The 20,983-nt window shown below is 34.9% G+C and overlaps 2 protein-coding genes across 2 annotated transcripts; both read right to left on the bottom strand.

Moving 5' to 3' along the window:
* Positions 1 to 165: 165 nt before the first annotated feature.
* On the bottom strand, positions 166 to 20,881 carry LOC136801424 (melatonin receptor type 1B-like). The gene is made up of 2 exons (XM_067058061.1): positions 20,544 to 20,881; positions 166 to 2,087 (listed from the first exon to the last, which is right to left on the bottom strand). The coding sequence occupies exon 2, from the start codon at positions 2,047 to 2,049 to the stop codon at positions 1,024 to 1,026; it is 1,026 nt and encodes a 341-aa protein (XP_066914162.1). The 5' UTR covers positions 2,050 to 2,087; positions 20,544 to 20,881; the 3' UTR covers positions 166 to 1,023.
* LOC136801422 (G-protein coupled receptor 54-like) lies at positions 12,408 to 14,304 on the bottom strand. The gene has a single exon (XM_067058058.1). It carries the CDS (start codon positions 14,198 to 14,200, stop codon positions 12,617 to 12,619), a length of 1,584 nt encoding a protein of 527 aa, XP_066914159.1. The 5' UTR covers positions 14,201 to 14,304; the 3' UTR covers positions 12,408 to 12,616.
* Positions 20,882 to 20,983: the final 102 nt, after the last annotated feature.

Raw genomic sequence — 20,983 nt, forward strand, 5'->3', positions numbered from 1 at the left:
GTCGAAAAGGTGCATTCAGCAGCATAACAACTTTGATTGTGATGCTTAAGGTTTTTCCGATCAGGCGTCAACAAATTTTCTGCAAATAATTGAAACTAATTCCGTGGAAAAAGTTAAATTCTGCGTTACTCCATTTTCTTTCAAACAGGGTGGGTTTGTCATCAATTTTGTAAGCATTTTGATTTAATTTATACCGTTTTAGTTTTCTTTTAAAAATGTACATAAACAATTCTTTAAAAATAATACATTTATTATTATTGTCACATAAAATTTTGGATGTAAATATTAAATTTTGAAGAAGATAATATGAAAATATAAAGAAATGCACTTTGCTGTTAAAAGAATTCTAAACGCCTTTCGGATGAGAAAGGAGAACATCACAGGACTATTCGGTTGATTTCCTTTTCATATTTCTTACTCTTGCCTGTGTAAGTGTATGTACTCCTTCTAGCAATAGAAACTCGTGTTAATTTCAATTTTTGCTTCCTAAAATTTGACTCCCGATCATATCTGTAAAAGGTCCACACAACTACCCACACTACGATCATAGGTACCTGCTACGATAAGGTCAGAAAATCCCAACTCGCCAACGAACCCTGAATTTTCTTCACTTATTGCGTTGAAAACTGAAAAAGTTAGGGGAAAAGTTTTGATTGCCCAGAAAAAAAAGTTTCATATTTAGAAAGACAAATGTCCATGTTAAAGGAAAGCCTCGAAAGATTGGGCCATTCCGTTTTATATCCATACAGGGGGTGGATGAACATTTCCAGGGGGTAACCTGAGAAGAATTTCCAGGGGGTCTAAAGGGCTGTTTTTTTCATTTTCCAGGGGGTAAATAGTTATTCTAGGAATAACTTTTCCAGGAGGTAAAAGACAGTTCGTCCACCGTCACTTAAAAGTATAAAAATAAATTTTTAATGGAACAGCCCATTTTTCCATCCGGAACACACTTCGAAAATCATTGTTTTACATTTGAAGCACTTTAAGTTTTGCCGAAAGGGTTGAACTATATTCTGCTCATCATTAACATTTTGTAGATTCAGTGCGACAAAAAGACGAATTGTTGTTATTCAAATCAAAAGAGATACTTTTCTCTCTTCTCAATGTTGTCATTCCTAAATGATAGACATTCCTCTTCTGCGCATGCTCCAGCCTCGTTTTCAAACATCTCTGCAAGAAAATTTTCAACGCCACTTTCGCTTTCCGGTTTATACGAAGAAAGATGGCGGCATTTGCGAAAGAGTTAAAACAATAGAGGATTTGCGTCATCAACCACGTGTACTGAATATCGAGATATGATTGGCTGGTTTTTGGATATGTAGCATACACAGTATTCACAACCATAAAAGGTGTGAAAAACATCAGAATCATAAGAAGGTAGCCTGCAGCTAAACGTGTGAATGAATTCTCGGCTACCGTATGAAAATTCTTTTTCTTGCATTCTTTCTTGTACTGTCGTAACTTATAAATGGTTTTGGTGTATGCGGTGAATTCGAATAGCAGCGTTAAAACGTTTAAAGGTAATACAGCCCAACCACCTAATTCTGTTGATTCTTTCAATGTTGCTATGACAACGATGATGTTTTGAAACATGGTAGCACATAAAACTAAGAAAACACCAAACATGAATCGGTATTTCGTCATATATTTGTCGTATTTGTTGAGATAAGTGATTCGTAAATATCGGTCGTAAACAATGAAAGCGATCGTAAAAACGGAGAAATAAGGCGAAAAAAAGAACATGAACTGTAGCGTTATCGATAAATTGCAAGAAATGGTGTAAAAGGATTTGACGTATAACATGTAGACGATGAGCGGTTGACTGACAAGCGCAGTGATGACGTCAGAGCATGATAAAATGAGGACCAGAAGGACAGATTTGTTGTGGTATTGTCTGGTCTTGATAATCATGAAAATGACGAGCGAATTTAACGTGAAATTCAAAATGGCTACCACGCAGTTGAAAGTCAGAAGGAAAATGTCTTTGATGTTTTGATAGTCACGTGGCGGGAAAAGAGACGTCTTGCATTCTGGGTTGAACAATAGCATTATGGATAATTGCGATCTTGTTCTTTTACTTCTTCACTCTGTAATGAAAATGAAGAAATGAAAATCTGACATTAGAAAATTTATTTGGAAGAGGTTGTTCTTTATTTTGAACTTTTTTCTAGAAATCTCATTTTGACTCATTTCAGAGATAAGCAGCATTACTCAACCTTACCATGAAAGAATTTTTCTGCTAATCTGAGGTATCCGCCTTTTTAAGAGATTTGCGGGGAGTTTCTAAACATCGACCAGAAATTGCGACCACGACCAGCGACCAGCGACCATATAAATTGAGTTATCGAGTCTATCTGCTCTCTCTCCGCCGTAGAGAACTTCCTAATAAAGTCCTCAGAATACTAAAAAGTGACCTTTGAAGTAACCACTCATTGTCTTATATACTGAGAGACACTCTACGTTGGAGAAAGGGAAAAAACTCGATAACGCAAATTTATCTGGTCGCTGGTCGTGGTCGCCGGTTGTGGTCGATGTTTAGAAACTCCCTGATTTGCGGGATTTTGAGACATAGCCAAGCTTTTACAACTGCAAATTTTACTACTGCTAATACTTTGTTTGTATAAAAAAATACACCCCTGTGTCACAGACCCACTGGGACCCCAGCCCCACTGTAAAATTTGGCAAAGATTTCGTCCCCGGTGGGAAAAACCCTGTAATTTCAGCCCACTGCGAAATTGACTTTGATTTCGTCCCCATTCGAAATTCCATGTTTAAAAATTGCACTCTAAAACCATCCCCACTGAATTTTTCTAACCTTGGAACAATGGAATTTCCACCCCCATCGAGAATTCAATAGGAATTTCTATCCCCACTGAGGAAAAACGTTCCACCGGGGCTGTGAGACAGAGGTGTAAAGATATTTCAACAACATATTCATCCGCTTTTCTGCTACTAAATCCAATCAAGTTTTTTTCAAGCCCAAATAATTCAATTCGCAAAGAAACAGAGTTTTTGATCAAATGAATAATTCAGATGAGATGGAGTTTTTATAAGATACTTAAATAATTGGTCATTTGAAGTAATAAAAATGACGCGTTCTTTGGGAAAACTAGCAAAATTATTGTTTTATTACAGTTTAACAACTAACCAAATCAAATAAGAACTTGTAAAAACTCCATCTCGTCCCGAATATTTTCATAAGAAATAGAAATAGAAATAGATTAAGAAATATTTGACCAGACAATCAATCTACAATCAACATCCAGCAACAACTCAACTTGCTATAAATGGATCGCATTTAAGAGATTATTTGCTCATATCATTCAGTCTTGATACAATCTCTTTTTTATAAGAAGGTTTCATAAGAACAATTTGACTCGATATCTTCAAAAGAATGAGCGATTCTGAGCTTAAAATGACTTTAATGAGTTTAAGCAAATCAAGTGTCAATTTAAGAAGAAAGGGTACACGTTTTTTATAAGAACAAACTATAAAGAACTATATACAGTAAGAAAAACTATATAAGATCAAGGCTTCGATGGCCAAAATGTTAAGAACAAGTTAAGAACATTTTAAGGACTTTAAGGCTTTTTGGAACCTGAAACACCTATTTTCTTAGGAAAATGGACAAAAATTACACTCAAAATGGTGAAAATAAGAACATAAAGAACATGCTAAGAACATTTTTAGGCTTAAAACTCAAAAGAGAATTGAGAATCCGAAGGCTTCAAAAATTAATTGGTTAAAAACGAAAAAACAAAGAAAAAACAACAAGTCCAACGGAACTAGTGCCAAAAAAAATTCCAAGACTTAATTTGTTTGTTAAGTTGTTGAGTCAGCTGCCTGTAATTCGAATTGTTGCTTAAACCATACTAACCCTACTGTAAATATCATAAAAATTTGAGGCAGAATTTTGACCTGTTGAACAGGTTTAACAAAACTCTGAAGCTCGAATATCAGCACTTCGTTCTTTATTCATTGATCGCAAAACATTTTTCATCAAGGACTTTAAAGAATTAACTTGCATACACGTTTTTTTTTTTATAAGAACTTCAAAAATTTTCGAAGCCTTCGGATGTTCTTAGTTTTTTGGATTTGAAGCCTAAAAATTTCTTAAATGTTCTTATTTTCAGCATTTTTTGAGCATTTTGATGTAATTTCTTAAGAAAATGCATGTTTTTAAGTCTCCAAAGCCTTAGAATGTTCTTAGAATGTTCTTAAATTTTTGGGCCTCGAAGCCTTTATTCTTATATAGTTTGCTCTTATAAAAAAAAACGTGTAATTGATAAACGAAAAAAGGGGTAAAAACTGCTGAAGACAACTTTAATGGAGTGTTCGAACTTCAGCTAGAGTTTTAGCTCGAATACACAGGTTGCAAAATACATGTTTTGACTGCATTGATATAATTTTGCAGCCCGTGTATTGATTGTGAGCGAATGTCACTTTTCTTTCGTGTGATAGAAATGGTAAACGAACAAATAAACAAGGGTATAAAAACGTAAATCTAAAGTCATCATATTATCACAGTTGCGTTTGTATTAAAAAACTTTTTTTTCTTTTCCTGTACTTCACGTGTGAATTCCTGTCACGAATTAAAAGTGGATGTCAGGAGTGGCGAGGGAGGTCGAGGGGTGGATTTCAGCAGGTATATACACGTTTTTTATTAGAGCATCCAAAATGTTTGCAGCCTTCTGGATATTCTTAAATTTTTTAGTTTTAAGCCTTAAATGTTCTTAACATGTTCTTATTTTCCCCATTTTGTGAGTATTTTTGTCCATTTTCATAAGAGATTTGCTGTTTTCGATTTCACGAAGCCTTAAAATATTCTCCACTTGTTCTTAACATCTTGGCAATCGAAGCCTTATGTTCTACATAGTTTGTTCTAATAGTTTGCAGTGGTTTGACTAACACTAGAGAGACAAACATCTTGAATAATTTTCCTTTTTCTAGCTAAGAAAGCGATGCTACTTATGAGATAAAAGAAGAACGCCGAAGTTAGTGTTAGAACCCACTCCCAAAGAAGGTATCTTTTGATATGCTCCAAGATTAAAAACCTATTTCTTTGCATTTTCAAAGTTTGGAAAGACCTACAAAAAAGAAATACACCCCTGTATCACAGACCTGTTCAGATCTTTGAGGTAATCGTCCTTTGGGGTAAAATACTTCTTTCATTGGAAAACTTTACAACATACCCAACCGAGAGGTAATGCTATTTTAACGTTTGATTGGCGTTATATGGACTTTGCGAACATTAGTCGAAACTGACCTGGATGAAAAGCATCCCAATTATCAAGCAGAATATTCAAGGCTAAAAATGCAGACCCCTTTCATATACATTTTGAGTACTTCAACTAAAAACCCACTACGTAAAAATACGATCATCCACATACAAACAAACAACCGACTTCCAACCCACGCTTTTTCAAACTACAGAACAGACAGCGAATAGATGAAAGATTCTGCATTTAAACAACTGTAATAATACAAGTAAGTGTTGATGACGTCATTTATTGACCCTACAAAAACATTCAGAGTTTATCTGTTTCTTATATGGAATTCAATCGCGCGATTCCTTGCTTGAGAGAGGGTGCTAAAGTTACAGCACTACACATTATTTTAATAAGACATCCAAAATTTTTGAAGCCTTTTGGATGTTCTTAATCTTTTGATTTTCAAGCCTAAAATGTTTCTAACATGTTCTTATTTTCACCATTTGATGAGAATTTTTGTCCAATTTTCCTTAAAAATCGGATGCTTTTTGGAGTCCGCAAAGAGTTAAAATTGTCCTATTACTTGTTTAATATTTTTCCATTGAGCCTTACGTTCTTATAAAAAAGCGTATGGCGGTTTAATGTGGTCTATATATATCTGTTTGGTACGAATTCAACAACACAGATAAGTTTCAAATTTAAGAATTATGTAAGATTTTTGTTTTTGGTTTGGTACTTGCTGCGCTTTTATTGTCTCAATTTTTATGTAAGAGTTGTTCCAAAAAAAGACAAATATGCATAAACTCATAACGAACTAAATTATGTCTCATTATAATCCGAAGTGGAGACAAAAAGGTTGCAATTTTTGAATATATAGATGGCGGGTTTGTTCTTGTTGAAAGCAAAATCATGAGTGGAATATCATCAAATAAGAAAAAATTCGGAAGATGAAAAATTTTGTAGAAGAAAAACAATTTCTTGTAGAACAATGTTATGATAACCATTTTATATCGGAAAATTTTCAATCTTAGAACGTTATCACTGTAAAGAAATTTCTAAGATTATTTATCGAGTCAAAAAAAACAGCTTAAAACGTTTTGTTTGGTATATAAAATGCACTCTTTTTGTTTTGTTTTTTGATGATCTTTCAAGTCAAACCGTGATAAACTGTCGACTATATCTTTCAAGTGAAATAAATATTTTTGAATATAGATTTGGAAATATTCCTCTCTTACATATCTTTTCAACGAGCACAAAACTGCTATCTAATTCATTTTCTATCGAAAGTTAAAACTTTTTTTATAACCGTTGCAGACTATATTGAGACAGATTTTATGGATTTTAGCAATATTCACTCAGCCCTGTATAAAAGCAAAACAATATTCACCATGGAAAATTATTATACTATATAGAACAACCACAGACCACATTCGTCTCTCTTTTAATTGATATCCATGCAACGGCTTTGAAATACACCAAGACCTCAAAGCAAAATGAACCAATCAAAACCTCTCAAAGCAAAATGAACCAATCAAAATTGACTACACCAAGATCTCTCAAAGCAAAATGAACCAATCAAAATTGACTATCACAAAGAAAACATACACCGAACTTCAAAATCAAGATTAGAAGGCGTACACATTTTTTATGAGAACATCCAAAATTTTTGAAGCCTTCGAATGTACTTGACTTTAAGCCTAAAGATTTTCTTAAAATGTTCTTATTTTCGCCATTTTGTGACCATTTTTACCCATTTTCCTAAAAGATCGGGTGTTTTCGAGTCCGCAAAGCATTAAAATGTTTTTTATTTGTTCTTAGCATTTTTGGCCATCGAAGCCTTATGTTCTTATATAGTTTGTTCTTATAAAGAAATGCGTACAAGACCTTTCTAATTCTTGCTCTGTTAAAGATAAGGCGCTTCAAATCATTGGCACGGTATGGTACTCTAAACCGAATTGTAGACTTGTACACAATTATTATGATGCTGTTTTCTCACCAATGAAATACTCATAGCCTTAACGCCTTTACAAAACAACGTCTAGCCCATTCCACATTTCATTATAGAGCTCAGTGGCAAGGCGTACTCGAAGCCAAGAGCCAAGATATACCTTTGAGTAAGTGTTTTTGTTAAGGGCTTTTATAAACCGTTTGTTTATGAAGAAAACAACAGTGTTGGAAAGGTTGTGGTTTTACGAGATACGCTAAATCGTTGAGGAGCTTTTGAAAAAGGAGACAAATTACTCGAACAACTCTCGAAATCATCATCATTATTTTTTGTAAAAATTGCGAAATATGTGTGCGCCGCATGGCATTAAGTGGTATTTATAGTAGAGTTCATCTTTTAACCGAGTGATTGACAGTTTATTAATATCAATATTCGTCTCCCTGTTAAAGATTAGGACATTCTCGCAAAACGATCGGGAGCTTCATTACTTGAACTTACATAAACATCATGTCCTATTACTTATCTGGTGTAGTGTTCTGCCAGCAACTTAAGTTATATCGCCAGAAGTAATAGGCTTTGTAGAAACTAAGGAAAAAGTAAATGAGATGTGATGTGATGAGGAAAGATCCCACCAATGGGCCTTGTTTACATTCATTTATTAATGATCGACTTGATTTTTTCTTCGTCAAATTCAAGATCATTTAGCCTGAAGTCAGTGAAAGATTTTTCATCGGCTATCAAAAAAAGAGTTGAAAATATCGGCCTTCTCAGAAACATCGCTCAAGAGGACGTTTCTTTTCATCGCGAATGAGTGGAATTTGGAATTTCCCACTTATTTTTAATGACTTTTTAAATCTAGAGGCAATCCACCTTAGTTGATAAAGGCGTATCTCTGCCGCCATGAAAGTGGGAATATTTTGATACTGTAGAATGTTCCATTACAAATTAATCGTGTGAAACAAAATAATCTATTGCTCAAAATTTCTTTTAAGACACCCTGGAAAGGTAAAAGGAAGGTGGAAAGTTTTTTGCAGGCTAATTCATATGTCGCAAGTTTTTGACAGTTCAATTGAGGTTTATAGATAATCTAGCTCTAGGGTTTATAAATCTGATTTAATTCGTTAGGGAGGGGACAGGAGGAAGGCTTGACTTTGTTGATACACAAGCTTCTACGCCTGAAAGAACAAATTTGAGAAAAGTTCCTCAAAAAAGGTCAATGTTTTTTGCCAACTCGCAACGCCCCCTACCCCGCCTTAAAAAGGCTCGTGACAAGGCCTCTGATTAGCTTTGTATCTTTGAGCAATAACATGGTTTAGGTTAAATTGACCACGTGATTGGCGAATGTTTTCTATCAATGAATCCTGAACTGAACGTGAAAAACGTGAAACCAGAATTGTTGTTTTCTAGATTAATCCACGACGACAATACCCTCAGAATTGACTTGAATGGACAAAGTCCTTTTCAGTAGCGTAGACAGGAGGGGCGCAAAATTTGTGTAGGAGAGCAGATTTTTATGACACAAAAATAAGATAATTACCGTGTCATAAAAATCTGCTCTCCTACACAAATTTTGCGCCCCTCCTGTCTACGCTAACTTTTAAGAAACAAAAATTAGTACAATAAAAACAATTTCAACCATGGAGAAGTGCTTCATTCAATACACTATATAACATTATAAGAACGAACAAACAATATAAGCTTCGATGGTCAAAATATTAAGAATAATTTGAGAACACTATTTTGATGCAGACTCTAAAAAAACACCCAATATCTTAGAAAATTGCGCAAAATTACTCATAAAACTAAAATCAAGAACATTTTAAGAAATCTTTAGGATTAAAACTCAGACAGTTAAGATCTAAAAACCTCGACAATTTTGGAGGTTTCTTATAAGTAACCTTAGCGAACACATACCAAAACAACATCATCGATTTCACAATCGCGATAGTGTTGTTAAAGTACGGTCACAGTCCAAACAATATTCTGGCTACCTTTTATGTAAACATCACTTTAAAAATCCCACCTCCTGCACATTTCTTTTTGTAAGAACATCCAAATTTTTTGAAGCCTTCAGATGTTCTTAACCTTTTGAAATTTTAGCTAAAAAAGTTCTCAGCATGTTCTCATTCTCCCCATTTTGAGTATTTTTGTCCATTTTCCTAAGAAATTGGATGTTTTAGACTCGGGGGGGGGGGGGGGGGGGGGCAGCTGGGCAAAATGACCGACGGGTTGTGCCCCTAAAGTACCTTTTCTAAGATGTTTAAATCTGTAAGTCGGAAAAAACTATAGATGCACTGTAAGGGTAGAATTTTCAGAAAATTCTTGAAAAATCTAGATATTTTGCCAAAAAATGCTAGAATTTTGACCATTCTTGCACGAAAGGGTGAAAATTTGGGGGAAAGCCTCTAAGGGTCTTTCCCGATTTTTTTGCCTGTAAGGGTGCAATTAAAAACCGATTTTTGGCCCGCACATACCGTCAGTCCGCAAGCAGTGCCCCCCCGGGGTTGAGCTTTAATTTATCAGCATGTTCTTAATATTTTGGCTATCGAAGCCTTGTGTTCTTACATAGTATGTTCTTATAAAAAACGTGTACTCATGGTGAATGAAGTCGTCTCATGTGAATGAGTCTCGCATCACAGTGGTCTAGCAAGCTAAACGACTAATTCAGACATATAGTAAAAATAAAGCAAAAAGTAATGGAGGGAACAATTTTAGTTTATACAGACTTTATAGTTTTATACAAACTAAATCCCGTAACAATAATCGTATTATCATATAACGCCTCTACTACTGTATTACACGCATTATAAACGACTCCATGTAGCATCTCAATCAACACGTGTTTTGAATTGTGAATCGTATTTTCTCTACAATTACTTTATTGATGCATGAAGTTGTCCCGCCCATACACTCCCATGAAACAGTTCCGATTGGAGCATCATAGATGGGGGTCAAGACCAAAAATTCTCCCTGCTTGTGAAGAAACTGACACTTCGTCCCCAGAGAAGGTTCATTAAACTTCTGTTTCCACTTGGGGGAGTGATAATAAAAAACTTGAAAGTCTTTATTGGATTTTCGAACTTTGAGCGAAAAAATTCAAAATTCCTACTTGCAAAAAGCAAAAGATTTTCTCACTTAAGACCACTTGATATTTTGTGTCTCCCGTACAAGGTTTGGATGCAAAGGAATTTTCTAGAAATTATGTTTTACCCCAAAATTCAGGAGACTGTAGTCTTCCCTATTTCGTTGTTATTGAAAAAATATTCAAATAATAAAGAGTCTAAAATCCTTTTCGAGGTATATAATCGTTTTATTAAAAGCATTACGTAACACAATTACTCTCGGGTACCTAATAAGCGTCCCGCTAATTATTTTTTTAATTTTTCATAAATTTTCCATCCAGGACATTCTTATTCCAACCCCCGCCCCGCTTATTAATTTTTGGGAAAATGTTTTTGAAATTTCCTTTGCTTTTGCCCTAAATCTGCTGTATCTGCCTGATTTTGAAAAATTTTCCACCCAAGACATTTTTATTCCAACCCCCCCCCCCCGGCTATAAGCTACCTGAGAGTAAGAATGCTACAGCACTACAGTATAGGTGTAATATTGTAGTTGGCGCTCATTTTTCGAAAAGGGACACCAGTGCAATCTCACTATAACATTATTTACCGCGCAAAAACATAATAAGCTTACAAACAAACTGAAAACGTAAACAGATAGGAATCCATACAGGCTGCTATACAACGTTCATAACAAAACACAAAATAGACGTCATAAGAACGTTTAAGATAGAAAGTATGCTCTAATCCGTGTGACCCTTGAGCTTTGGTAATTTTAGATTTTTGAATGGATGGTTTAGCTGACGTGTGATCGTTGTGAAGGGCTAAAATTCAAAGTGGAAAGGCGAAAAGTGTGTAAAGCGTGATACTGTAACGACTTTTTCTTCGAAAACCTAGCGGAATGAGTGCAAGGGTCTACTTACCTTTTGGTTCAAAATTTAATGCCAGCGAATGGCATGGTTGTTAGTTCGAGTCTCGCCGGATCCGTTGGTTTTTCAACGGTTCTGGTGGCTGGTCAGTAGACAACATGAGAGCGACTGTACTCACTTCATTGTAAAATATAATCTATTCTGAGTGACAAGAAAAATTATCTTGTGAAAGCATGTTTGGAAAAAGTATTTGCGCATTTGGTACGATTTTAAAATTTAATGCACTTCAAGGCCATTTTAGCTTGCTCCAGGTCTCCAGGACAGGGCAAATTCCTTTAGGTTATTTGTAACTTGAACAACTCGCACAGAAACCAAATGGTACAAAGTGCAAATTAATTTTGTGGTTAAAAACTGTCGATAAATGCATTTCGACCAAAATACATTTTTCACCACAAGCAATACGATCCTCGTAAACAAAATGAAACATAAACATTCTTAGCCTACCCAAAATCCCCCTTCTCACAGACCGGTGGGAACCCCTCATAAGCTGGAAAAAACTAGCCAAAATATAGTCCCAGTGGAAAAAATAAAATAAACCAATTCTCACTGCAAAATATTGCTATTCTTCAATACCAAATTGGTTTTCTGACTTGTAAACAATGAAATTGAAATCCCAAGTCATAAATAAATGTTCGATCCCCATCGAATTTCAGACTGGCTGAAAAAGCCCTACCGGGTCTGTAAAAAGGGGTCCTAGCCAAAGTCCTAGGTTTAAAATCGTTTGGTGTATACCGTGAAAAGCACAGGTTGAAATCATATATCGACGCTGTGCCGACCAATCCAGATTCTATTCAGCGCGCAATCAACGCAGAGAAAAGTAACCATGACGACCATCCAAGATCTTGGATAAAGTTCAAAGTTGATATTTTTATTCCCGTCGTTGAAAACCCAACTAAAAAAGTCATCAATGCTCTTTTAAAAGAGTCAGTGATAGAGAATCATAACATAAAGTATGTCTATTATTTCGATTCAATTAAAGTGACATTTCCATAATTGAAAGTTTAGTAATTACTGTTATACATTTGGGGATCATGTAAAAGATTACTTTTGAAAGGAACTCATTTCAATTATACACTTGGAGGTATTCGTAAATAGTAAACTGCATACTGATACAGTCTGCTAGACATTTATATGGTAATATTTGCTCTTCATCTTTGATTTTTTCTACAGTGATTAGATTGACACAAGCGCGATAATTTCTATTATTGGTCTTCAGAGGTTAATATATTCTTTGAAAACTTAACCTCTGATACTCAGGGTATTTGGTGTAGGGAAAGAAATTACAACGAGATAAACATAATTTTAAGATTATTTGAAAATTTATATACAAATCATATTTCGAAAGATTATTAGAGTAGGTTTTACAGAGAATTTGTATAATGCATATAAAATAGAAGTAACGACTATATAACTGCGCTGGTTTATCGGTTATGAAGTGAAATAAAGTTGCCTTGCGTAAACCATATCTCAGATTCAAATATTTGTTTCTCGCTCATCATCAAAATTATTCAAAGGGAAAATTGGATCCACTTTTGTATCGTAAAAGCAAAGTAGACTTCCGTCATCATAATAAGCCGCCACAGGCTGCAAGGGCGGGTTTTCAGTGTCTATTTTGGTGGAAACGGGCGTGCTTGTGATAAGGTCATGCAATTGTTTCGCTTTGTTTAATTCTTCCATTAAATCTAACGTTAGAAGTTCATCACTTCCGTTTTCTTCTGTTGTCATGGTTTCTGGGTCTGTCGAAATGCATTCTGGAGATGAATCTCTTGATCCTTCACTAAGATTTTCGTTCTGTGATTGATCGCTTAAACTGCTCTGTAAATTGACTTCTTCGTTGATAACTTCGTTCGGTAAAGTAACAGGCATAAAAGCGTCTAACGGAACGTAGCCGTTAGATAAACTGTTGTTGTTCAATAACGGAGATCCTTGATGGCTCAATCCAATGACGTCACTTTCTTTCCTTAGCAAGAGTGGCGTCGAAAACTTGCGACGGGAGTGGGCCGAGGCCGTTAAAGGCGAATCTTCGTGCCAAGGAGAGGAGCTCGATTTACGTCTTGCTTTAATTTTTTCTTGAAATTTATGCAATGTTGTTGTTGTTGTCACTGACAACCTTCGCATCATACGAGGTCGACAAATCCAAAATGGTAGAGTATACAGTGCCTTACGGTATTCTTCACTCATGTAAAATAACACGAAAGGATTTGTGACAACTTGTCCGTAAAAGAGAGCCAACAGAAAGTTCAAAAATTTCATATATTCAGGGTCATCTGGTACAATTTTTTGAGTAAACAAGAAGAAATAAATATGAATTGGTAACGTTAAAGCTCCGAATGTTAAAAACATGGTCATTAATGCTCTGTTCATACGTCGGCTTTTATTTCGTCGATTTTGTAAATCAAATTCCGACATATGTCCGTACATCTGTTTAACGTTTTTTGATACAATCCGGTTGATTTTGAAGTACGCGAATCCGGTCGATAGCATAGGGAAAACATAAGTTAAAAAGAACTTGATCAACTCGTAGCCAAAGTCCCTGTCTGGATCTGGGATTCGCATTAAACAATAGAGTTGTCCTCCTTGTACCACTAAACCAGGTCCCGGCCCCAAGAGGCCGGGCATCAGGGGCAAAGCCATTATAAGAAAGGGTACAAGCCATACCAAAACAAGTGTTATTCGAACGTGCTTTATTTTGATTGTGCGGCCTGTAAGCGCACTTTTAAGGACCGCGAAGCGTGCCACGCCTAATGATGTATGTGTCAGGACGCAAACACCAGCGAACATCTCAAGTATGGGTTGAACATACTGGCAGGTGAATTCACCGAAGGGCCAGTCCATATGTGGAATAATTGTATTGAATGGAATAACAATCAAAACAATGAATAAATCACATACGCATAAATTAAAAACGAACCAATTGGTAATGGTCTGCATACGTTTTTGACGAATAATTATGACGGAGATGAATAAATTACCGACCAAACCACACACGAAGGTGAATGACGTCAGAATTAGAAGAATAAGTTCGAAATCTGACATCTGTTTCCCCATGATGTTCATAACAAATTATATACAGATATTCTAGATGTTCTGAAGCACGTTAGAAAAGGTTATTTCAGCTTTTAGTCACTTTCTGAAATACAAAAGGATGAAGCGAGGTTGTCGGTGAACACTTTGTTGGGTTGTCAAATCCTGAGACTATCGGCCTTCCAATTTTTTTCATACGTGCCTAATTAGTTTCTTAATACGCAAAAAGTTTATTGTATTTTCTATCTGAAATAAAAAAAATTAAATACATAAAATATGAGTCACCCATGAGATTCAAAGACTCCAGAATTAACATAAGCCATAAGCCATCTTAAATCTAAGTTAAATTTCACGTCAAAAGGTATACAATTAATAGGTATTCGAAGCAAAACTATGGCTACGGGAAACTCCGAAAGTCAAACTTTTCAATTCAAATCACCGTAACCTATGAGCTGAAAAAAAATAGACAGGCTAGAAATGAAATGAGAACCAAATTCAATTTCTGTCTGGTTGAGTCGCAGGAGGCTTTGAGGCCAATTATCGCAACTATAGATGCTTTCGATTAGCGCCCCGTCAGCATCTTGAACTGACTACCCAATTCCCCTAACATGGGATTGGTTGACCCGGGCAAAGGTTCAATCACTTGCCAAGGTCAATGACCACTATACCTCAGCCCCAAGATCCGCGTAATCAATTTGAAACCTTAGACTTACAAAAACTACAACTTATGAAAAAGGGAAAAACTCCACATTTTATCTCCCAGCTGGCACACAACGTTGTTTCAACGTTCATCTAAAGTTATATGGACGTTGTGAACATTGAATAAACGTTGAAACAAAGTTGTGTGCCAACTGGGCTACAACATATTCATGAAAACGAAAAATGAGTGAACAAGTTCGTTAGATGTTGAAGTTACTTCAAGGCACTAAATTTTTCGATCGCCAAAATCACTTTCACCTAAATAAATCTTCGTGAAAAACTTTAAAATCCATATTTCGCTTCAAACCTTCAGCATAAAAAAGAAGAGCTGATACCGGAAATTTTGTTCGAGCAAGCATTTTTATTATCTTCACAATGGAGCTGTTCATAAATTACGTCACAAACATCACTTGCCTCGTATTCAAACAATTACCATGGTGATTATGTCCCTTGAGACATTAAATGATTTTTTATGAATAGGAAGTAGTTTTCATAATGAAATCCGCTTGGATTTAATCACCATTGCAATAATTTCAAAACGAGGCAAGCGAATTCACCACTTAAGTTACGAATATACAACTGAGTAAAATAACGGAATCATCTAATCCAACCCTGAAAATAGCATTGAATAATTAAAAGGCGTGTCAAAAACCTAGTACCCGTGCTTCTCACTACTACACTGACGGATTTAGGACAATGAAGCAATTACGTCGGTAACATGCAAAGGAGTGTAACGCTCGTTAAAAGACAATGAAATTACAATTACAAATCTCTTCTTCTGATAAGTTTGACGTGTTCTAAAACCGCCTATGTTTCTTGCAAGGAAAGTCTTTTCCGAAAATTTGTAGCACGTATTTTTGTATTTGCCCAACAAATGTTTTACAGTCATTTTACTAATTTCAAAATCATACAACATACACATTTTTATTATAGAACAAACTATATAAAAACATAAGACTTCGATGGCCAAAATGTTAAGAACAAGTTAAGAACATTTTAAGGCTTTGGGGACTCTAAAACGCACAAAAATTGCCCACAAAATGGCGAAAATAAGAACATGTTAAGAACATTTTTAAGCTTAAATCTGAAAAAGTTAAGAACATCCAAAGGCTTTAAAAATTTTGGATGTTCTTATACAAAAAAATGTGTATATCTTCTCATTCTTGCCATGTTAAATAAACAGACGTAATTAATTTGTATGCACAAAGATTTAGTCCTCTTAAATGTTTAAAACAAATATAGGGAGAGACGATTGAGATGAAAAATGGAAATGAAACTCTTTTTTTATCAGAACAATTTTGTAAGAACAATGAGGTTGGAAAAAGCCAAAAAGATAGAACAATTTAAGAACAACCACGACACTTAGAATAAATTAAAAATAATCTAAAATACCCAAACCGTTTCCACCTTAAAGGTTTTATTTTTACATAAGTGTTCCCGTTTCATACCAGACACATATTTCATATCAGCGCAGTGTCTGTCTATTGTTATATTATGCTGATATGAGCAAAAAATGTTTTTTTCTCTCTCTTTCAATGTGAAAAAGCTTGTGAATTGAAATTGATGAGTAAGCAGAAGATATCACTCTTATTTAAATACAAAACCTTTAAGGTTTCGTTTTTATCGAAACAAAAATCTCAAAACCCTTCCTACCATAAAGCTTAACTTATCTCGAAGTTCTAAGCTCCCTCTTATCCATTCAGATCACAAACAAACATACTCAAAACAAACAATCAAAACATAATCCTTGAGACTTCATCTGTGTTTTTCATTAATTGGCTAATTGATCACAACAAACATTATACTGTCATTATAATTAAATATTAAAGTCTCCGATATCTTTAATTTTTATTAAATCAAAATATTTTCACATCGACGTGACAAGATTTCGTAAACTACATATTCATACGCTATCATGTTGATCATGAAACTTTTGCAAACCTACGAAAATGTTTCCTTCATTATTGAAGCCATAGAAGTTTTAAGGTCTAACCAAATGTACATTTTCTTTTATATAAGAACATTCAAAATTTTTTAGGGATTTAACTCTTTAAGTTTGAAGCCTTAAAAATGTTCTTAACTTGTTCTTAACATTTTTGCCATCGAAGCCTTATGTTCTTATATAGTTTGTTCTTATAAAAAAACGTACCTCTAATTGCAAAACTTCGAAAACATTTCGAAAAAGATAAATGGGTTAATAGTTTCTCTACGAAAACAAGATGGGAGTGACAATTGATTAGGCAATGAATCAAAAATAAAGTCACCCATGAAATAAGTTCAGATGCTTTTAACGTTTTTTTCTGAAGAGAGAAATGAATACATCTTTTCGACCGTAGCCGCCAATTGCCGCGCGGGAATTTTTTGTCCACTTTATCCCACTTGAACCGTCCCAGTCCTTTTTTCGCACCTATAGACAATAGAAAAATCTGTCAAAAAAGGATTTGATCGAGTTTAGGGGGATAATTAAATAATTAAGTGGCACGCGCCTGACCACACGACTACGGTCGAAAAGGTGTATTGAGTTTAAAGCCCAAAGAGCTCGAGAGAAATCTTTAACCATTCTCAAGCAAGAAAAGTGAAGCTCAAAACTTTTAGCATGACGGATTGAATAAAGCGCTTTCTTTGTTTTCACGCGGCATATTTTTTGAAATCTGACAATAAAATTTACTTTCAATCTGGGGCTTGTATGAAAACCATACGAGCCGCGTGGTTAGATGAGGATACGTACTCTCCATTTTCGTTCTTTGAATAGCAATGTCATTGAGATATGCGCGATAAAATTATCATAGTCCGTCGCCACAGGTCAAATTTCAGAGAAAGCTAAACTATGGTACGCACTGTAGCCATCCTATTCGAGGAATCGAAATTCGGAAAGAATCTAAAATCACCTAGCTAAGTAAAAGTACCAAATTTATGATAACAAGTCTAACCTGCTCGCTCAAAAAATGTAACAACTACAAAAAGATTTAGACTGGACTTTCAAATCCAAACTTAAAAACATCAAAATCAACCATTGCTAACCATTGCTTGATGTAAAAAATGATATGATATCAAAGATGCAATAAGTTTGTTGACAAAATGGCTCACTTTGCATTTAACGAGAGAATGCTAATTCATTGAATCTGTACTTAAACCTTTCAGCAATACTGTGCAAATTATTTTTGCTACTCCAAAGTTATTCTCATTTCAAGAAATGACAATACAAGTGAGTCTCTAATTGAAGAGAAAAATGTAACAAAAAACACTGCAGTAAACTCTCGCTAATTCGACCTCAAACGAAAAGTCAAATTCGTTCGAATTATAGAGAGATTTGAATCATATGTTTTAGATAATTTTTAAAAAACCCATCCCATATAAAAAATGACACTCTAGGTTGTGAAGAACAAAAATATTAAAATGGCTGTTTTGTTACTCTGTTCTGTTATAGTTTCATTTTCGAACTTTCCGACTGACTTTACAATCATTTCCCTAAGGACCAAATGGCTATTCTTGATAATCATGACGTAATCTTTTATACAGAAACACCGGAAAAACACCGAGCGTTTGCCACCAGTTTTGAATTTAAACAATGAAACTGGTGCCAGAAGCCCGGTGTTTTTCGTGTGTTTCCGTTTCCGAATATCAAGAACTTCTGATTCTTTTAAACGAAGACGTAACTTTCCATATTCTTAGCAGGCCGTTTAAAATCTAATCTTAAATATGGAGAACATAAAAATGGTAAACTCCTAGAAAGCATTGAACCATCAAAGCCAACATCTCAAAAAACTTAAGTCGAACATCATTAAATCCTAAATGCGATACAGTATCATTATTGACACACATGACTCTCTAAAAATCATCGACGGAGGAGTGTAAAAGAAACAAAATACCTCATTCGCTAAAGTGATAAAGCACTCTAACGCAGGGTTCTATTGACACAGTGACAAGCAGGAGTGGGAGAAGACTAGGATGAAACAGTTCATCTAAATATCAAATAGAATTTTCCGTCAATAAAATTAATCCCTAAACATACATATTTGTAGAATTGTAACTTAAATGGCATGCATTTTTGAAAGGCCAAATCAAATAAAATATAAAATTTAGCGTCATTTAGCTCTACTCCTGGTTGGTTTATCGAACACTCTCTGAATATGATTTTACCTTGTTTGATTAAAATTTAGCGTCATTTTATTCCTATCTAAATCTTACGTAGATTTTCTTGTAATTTTATAATCATTGTGACAGCAAATCTCTCAGGCTCAGAATTTCAATCCTCAAAACCATTACAAACACACTTTGGCTCGAGTTAAACTAATCTCATTACAGATCATACATTCTGCCCACACCACACCACGCTCTGCTCTAAATGGGTGTGTCCAATGGAATTATCTGACCTGGTTGTTCAGCCAAAACATTCAAAATCGCGTTCCCTTTTGCTTGAAAACGAAAGTGAAAGAAACAGGGTTTTAATTATCTTCTAGACTCCAGTATAGAGAAGCCCTCGAACAGTTTCCCGCGCTTGTCTTTGATTGGTTTAGAAATCTTCAGAAGCAGAATACAATCATGTTTTGTAAGTTAAGAAGGCTTCAAAAAGTTTGGATGTTCTTACAAAAAAACGTGTAAAGCAGAATAATATTTCAGAGAAAAAGACAAACATTTTTTCAACAAAAAGTTCAATTCTTGATATGCTTAAGTCAAGATTACGTCATTTTTTATATCGGAAACACCCGAGAACACCAGAATTTGACCCCTGTGTTGCTATTGTTAGTAACATTCAAGGTTTTCGGGTGCTTCCGATAGGGAAAATGACGTACCTTATAGGGGAAAACTTCGTCGGGGAAAAGTGACGAATATTTTTCCCCGACGAAAATTTTCCCCGGCCTTAATGTGTTTACCAACTACCAGCAAGTGACGAATATTTTTCCCCGACGAAGTTTTCCCGATAAGGTAATCTTAACTTTCGCATATCAAAAATATTGTGTAAACGTGCGTATCTAATTAAAATCTGACCAGACTTCCTCTTCCCACTTTTCCGTTTCACTCCGAAACAAAATGAACCTATTGCTATGAATACTATTGGTTAGAAGTGACGTAAGAAATGAATTTAACCAATAGAATGGCTTCATTTCGTTTCGGAGTGAAACGGATCCGGAGCGTGTGAACGTGGTCTAAGAAAGTGATGTACCTTAGTTATCTGATATTTCATAGCGGATTGGCAGCCGGCTACGCTCGCTTTTAGTGATCCGGCCGATATGTCAGCGACTTCTCGTCAGGTCGAAATTCCAGCATATTGAAAATCTTTAAGAAGGACCTTCACAGTTTTAACGAAGGGGTAAAAACAACATTTTTTTTTAAAAAACTTGTTTTACCAAGCAGCCTCAATGTTTCTTAAGAAATCGACCTTTTGAGCCTTTAATGTTTTTTACATGTTTCTAAACTTTTTGAAATAATCAGCTTATTTTTCATGCAAAGAAGAAAAAACATTTGTTTTTTTTGAAAGGTTCTTAAAAAACCCGAATTAAAAAATGTTTTTTTCTCATTCTCAGCCTCAGCATGTTTCTTAGATGTTTCTTACTTTTTAGGAATTCTGAGCCTCAGGTTTAAAAGTGTTTCTTAAAAAAAAACAAAAAAAACGTGTACAATTACACAGACAAAATTAGATATCCTTAAAGAATTGAAATTTAGAAGTCAATCTCACCTGAGAGCATTTGGTTGGGCTGATCGTCAACATCTATCATATCCACAATCATTTTAAAATATTGGAAAAATAACCGCCAGCCTCCATCTTGTTAACTAAACATTATTTCATGCAATGTGTTCCAAGCCTTCTTTCTTGTGGATGATTAAAGTGAGTCAAGAAGTCGAAGGTCCTTGGACCATTCACAATCGCTTCATTCAAATATTCCATTGCGATTTATGGAGTCTGCTGACTAACGTGTTTTCTACTGAAAATTATTTTGAATATTTCATTCAAAAAGCAGTGGCGTGATTACGATTCCATATTCCACTCTATTTATCAAATATTTTTTTCTTTTGTTTGCTATAAAAGGATAGAAAAAATTGAAATTAAAATTGGAATGACTAATTCTGTTTTCAGTGCACATTATTATTTGGCACAAAACATTTTTGAATCTACTA

This window comes from Clytia hemisphaerica, unplaced genomic scaffold (genome assembly GCF_902728285.1).
Source record: "Clytia hemisphaerica strain Z4C2 unplaced genomic scaffold, Clytia hemisphaerica genome assembly, whole genome shotgun sequence".
In the NCBI taxonomy this organism is placed as follows: Eukaryota; Metazoa; Cnidaria; class Hydrozoa; order Leptothecata; family Clytiidae; genus Clytia; species Clytia hemisphaerica.